This window comes from Melanostigma gelatinosum (assembly GCF_949748355.1).
Source record: "Melanostigma gelatinosum genome assembly, chromosome: 10".
NCBI classification, from domain to species: Eukaryota; Metazoa; Chordata; class Actinopteri; order Perciformes; family Zoarcidae; genus Melanostigma; species Melanostigma gelatinosum.
The window spans coordinates 26,622,669-26,627,250 of record NC_136643.1 but is presented as its reverse complement, the minus strand read 5'-3'; the positions used below and the strand labels follow the sequence as shown (position 1 = coordinate 26,627,250).

Here is a 4,582-nt window from a genome sequence, read left to right as displayed (position 1 = left end):
CCACACCCTATGCCTAAACGTCTGCCCCTCACTTCGGACCTCCTCACCCGCTGCATCCATACACTCCACTCAGGCTATCTGTCTCCCTTGATGGGAAAAGTATTAAAGTCTACATTCTTGCTGGCTTTCTTTGGCTTCCTACACTGCTCCAAGTTCACCACCTCGAACTACAACCACCATCCGTCGCGACATGCCACCGCACCCGACATTTCATCCATCCTCCCGACACCTCCAGTCACCCATCACCCCAAATGCAGCAAGGCCAACCAATACGGTCCACTCCAGCCCATCTACTTTTCCGACTAGACTCATACCCAAGACTGTACTAACCCATGTGCGACTACTCAAGCCCAAGCCGGTCGTTGGTTGGTCTTCCCCTGCGTACCTCTCTTACATCCGCTCCAATCTGAATGACACCAGTAATGCCCACCGGCATCCGACTTCGTGATCTTTTGGGGGATCTTTTTGGGGACTCTGCACCACCAGAGCTTCCAAAGAGATGGCCCCCACTCTACAGTCTCCATTCCCCCAGTTCCCGTCAGCCAAAGGTCCCCCATCGCTTGCCCAACCTTCAATCTACGACCTTCTACCCTCCTTGTTTCTTCTCCCCTACACTCTTACATCACTCTTACATCCCTACATCTCCCTACCCCTTCATCCCTCTCCCTCGACCCCTTCTGCTTCCTAAATCTAACAATCATTCCATCACACAATAAACCTCTCGACACTCATATTGTTATTGGCGTGGTCCTTGTTGGTGAACTTGTTTGTGGCTTGCTCTTTTCTGGCTTTCAACTTTGTGGGGCTCCTTCACACCCAGCCACCCACTGTATCATCAATGCCCCGTTATCCCGTACTTTCGCCTTACCGACATGTGCTCCTTCCGTGTTTCCAAGGCTTGGCTCTTCCATGCCTCCCAATTTCTCTCAATCTATACCCTGGTCACTCCTTCCACACCAGCGTCACTTCAACCGCTTCCAGACAAGGAATCCCAGACCACACCATTAAAGTTCTCGGCCGCTGGTCTAACCAAGTTTACCATAACAACATCCAAGGCCACCACAGTGACGTCCAAAGAGTCCATTCACACAGAGTCCAGTCAAGTTACTTTGGGGGATGATGAAGCAGAAAACCTTGCCCCCAATCATCCAACCGAGCACAACCCGATCAACCTTTGCCTCCCGTTCTTCCGACTCCTCGACACCCAATCATCCAATCAAACACGTCTTTCATTCAATATTTCCTGACTTTTGGCAGCACCTTTGGTGTTCCCTTCAGAAATTGCTCTTGAGAATTTATTTTATGTTGATTGTCCCTCCAACAGACAGTGAAGTTAAATATCCGCCCTTAAAGACTTTTTAATATATGTTTGAAAAGGATGTGTTTGCATGTCATGTCAGTGTGTCCTGAACTCTCTGACCTCAAAAGTGTGGAACACCAAATAATGGAACATTTAAAATACTAGAGATACTTGATACGTTTAGAAGTCTGGGCTCGGGGATAACTTAGCAACACAACAGTCCAACAACACATGTAGTCTGTTTGTGACACACCGTATCTCCCTTTGGACCTTGTGTGCACAGGTTGTTGTTGGCTGTGCTGGAGAACAACCTGATAAAAGTTCAGCAGCTTCCTCAGTCTGCTCTCAGTCAGTGGAGACCTGTTGACTGAATGTTTGACTTTATCTGAAGAGACCACAGGACTTGTATGAACACTATTAACAGTATATTTAGTTGATCCATGTTGATATATGTACTATGGACAACTTCCATAAACTGTGAAAGCTTTTCAAACTGGTTGATTGCAATTGTGACTTTGTTTGTGAATAATGTGAATGTTTTCCTTCTGAGCCTCGTTAACCTGCATACATCTCTTCTTCATTCATTGAACTGAAATATGATATGTTGACAAATGTTTGCTTGTGCATTCAGTCCATGAGATACTGCCATGTTCCCCTTGTGTGTGTTTGACATGTCTTTTTGAACTCTGTTAGTTTTGCTGAATCTGATCAAGTTTGAAATATGCAGTGAAGTTGTTTACATGTTTGCAGCTTTTCCTTTGCAGAGTGTAATGAGCTCCATGGAGGCTGAAGCAGTCTGATAAAAACAGCGCACATTTCTCTGTTTGTGTGTTTGCTGGTGCACCTCAAGGTACGGATGACTGAATCAAATCCTGTGATGCAGGTGATAAGAGACTTCTAGTCAGGCACCTGTTTCATCCATTAACATTTACTTTGAGACATCCTGAATGGATAATGAATCAAATGTGACATACATAACTCTTGGTGGGCATGTGGAAGTGCACAAATACGGATTTCTGTACTTTGTGATCATGTTTACAGCATATCTTCTAATAATCTGCAGTAATTCTACTATTGTGTGCATTATAGTGATTCACAAAAGCCTCCATGAGCCTATGTACATGTTTATTGCAGCTTTATTAATCAACTCTGTTCTTTACAGCACTGCTATCTACCCAAAGCTTCTGGTTGACTTTTTATCTGAGAAACAGAGGATATCTTACTCGGCCTGTGTCTTCCAGTGGTTTATATACTACACTCTGGCTGGTTCAGAGTTCTTCCTGTTGTCAGTCATGGCCTATGACAGATATGTGTCTATCTGTAAACCTCTGCAGTATCCAACTATCATGACAAAAAACACTGTTAAAGTCCTCCTGATTGCAGCTTGGATTGTTCCTGGCTGTCAGATGTCAGTGCCGATGCCGCAGAATGCTTCTACAAAACTCTGTAGCTTTACTTTGAAAGGAATCATTTGCAACAGCACAGTTCACAAACTTCACTGTGTGAGATCACAACTGCTGAACATATACGGCTTGATCGTGCTTGTAAATGCGGTACTCCTCCCCTTGCTCTTCATAGTTTTTACATACATAAAGATATTTGAAATAACCTATCGAAGCAGCAGAGAAGTCAGGCGCAAAGCTGCACAGACCTGTTTACCTCACCTGCTGGTTCTAATCAGCTTTTCTTGTTTGGTTATGTATGATGTTCTTTTAGCTCGTCTGGACGCTGATTTTCCCAAAACTATACAATTTATATTGAGTTTACAAATGATTCTGTATCATCCTCTCTTTAATCCGATCATATACGGACTGAAAATGAAAGAAATTTATAAGCACCTGAGTGGATTGTTCTGCAAAACGGTCTAATGCAGAAGTGTCTCAATCTTTTTCCAGTCAAGGACCCTTAATAAGACGGAGAACAGACCGGAGACTCCCTCATGCATGTCCTCTGAATATAGTGATGTGAAAGAACAACGCAGGAGAAATATATGAGACAGATATTAGACATGTGATTGTAAGGGTTAAAGATTAGATTAGAATGTAACATCAAATTAAACTATCTAGTCTCAACAATTCTAAGTGATGGAGAGATCATTTACACTGTGGCCTGTAGGTAATACACGTAGCACGTAGCATGTAGCATGAAGTGTCCATGTGCCACAGTATCAAGCACCATCAGCTCCAACAATGTGATCATAGTAGTTAAAAACAGTCGGCTGTGACACTCCAACTCTAAATACAGAGCGCTTCATCAGGGTGACTGTAACAACACAAGAGAACATTTTTATTCTATCGACACTCTGAATTGTTAGTTTGATGGACTTTATTGATATCATTGTTTTCGTGTGTCTCGTTAAATCAACAGCGTGTGCTTCTGTCATTTGGTGCCCTGAGAGGAAAAGTGGAGTCAAATTCTGTGTTGGAAAACATCAACGATGTAGCATCCCCGGGTGAATAATGGTCTGGAGTCTTCAACTGATGGTCCATAAATCTTTATTGAACACACTGTAAGAACTTGTGCCTATATCGGCAAACTAATAAAACTGTAACAATCTTCCTTGTTTTTTAATCACTTTTTCCCGTCCCTTTAGTGACTTTTCGTTTCGTCCCGCGTCGTACTACATACTTCCGGTTTTGTACCTTCAAAATAAAAGCGCAACAGGATATGCACCGACTGCAGTGACAAAACGTCCAAAATAAAAGACATAAAAAAGGAGCAATCTATTAAAATACTCAGAGGTCCTTTACACTCCCACCAAATCATGAGTGGTGTTAAGAATAAAATGGAATATAAAAGCACGAATGATTTCTAAACTCAAAATGACCTTAACTCTAAAGGCTCAGTAAATATCACATGTAACTTCGGCAAATGTCCACATTTAAACTCTTCATACAGTAAGGGACACAGTTGTGAAGTTAAACAGTCTCTAGGAGTAGAATCAGCTTCTGAACAGGACGTTCAATGATGGATGGCTTGCCAGAAGGCTGTCCTTCCTTTCCCAATCTCTGATCTCCGAACCGAATTTTCACTCTCCTTACAAGTCCATCCTTACCACTGACAGTCTCTAAGACCCTTGCGAGTCTCCATTCACCTCTGGGCAACAGTTCATCAATGTCCATCACTATATCACCGACACACAGATTTCTCCTCGGTGTGTGCCAGCACTGCCTTGCGATGATGTGAAGATATTCACGTTTCCACCGACTCCAGAACTGCTCAGCCAGATACTGCACCCGACGCCATCTTTTCACTCCATACAAGTCCTCTCTGGGGAACGTT

General features: G+C 43.2%; 1 protein-coding gene across 1 annotated transcript; it reads left to right on the top strand.

Annotated features, from left to right (window-relative positions):
* Positions 1–2,247: 2,247 nt before the first annotated feature.
* Positions 2,248–3,168, top strand: LOC306782910 (olfactory receptor 51E1-like; the record flags this gene model as incomplete). The annotated part of the gene is made up of 1 exon (XM_079276398.1): positions 2,248–3,168. One exon carries the CDS (start codon positions 2,248–2,250, stop codon positions 3,166–3,168), a length of 921 nt encoding a protein of 306 aa, XP_079132524.1.
* Between the last annotated feature and the right edge of the window lie 1,414 nt (positions 3,169–4,582).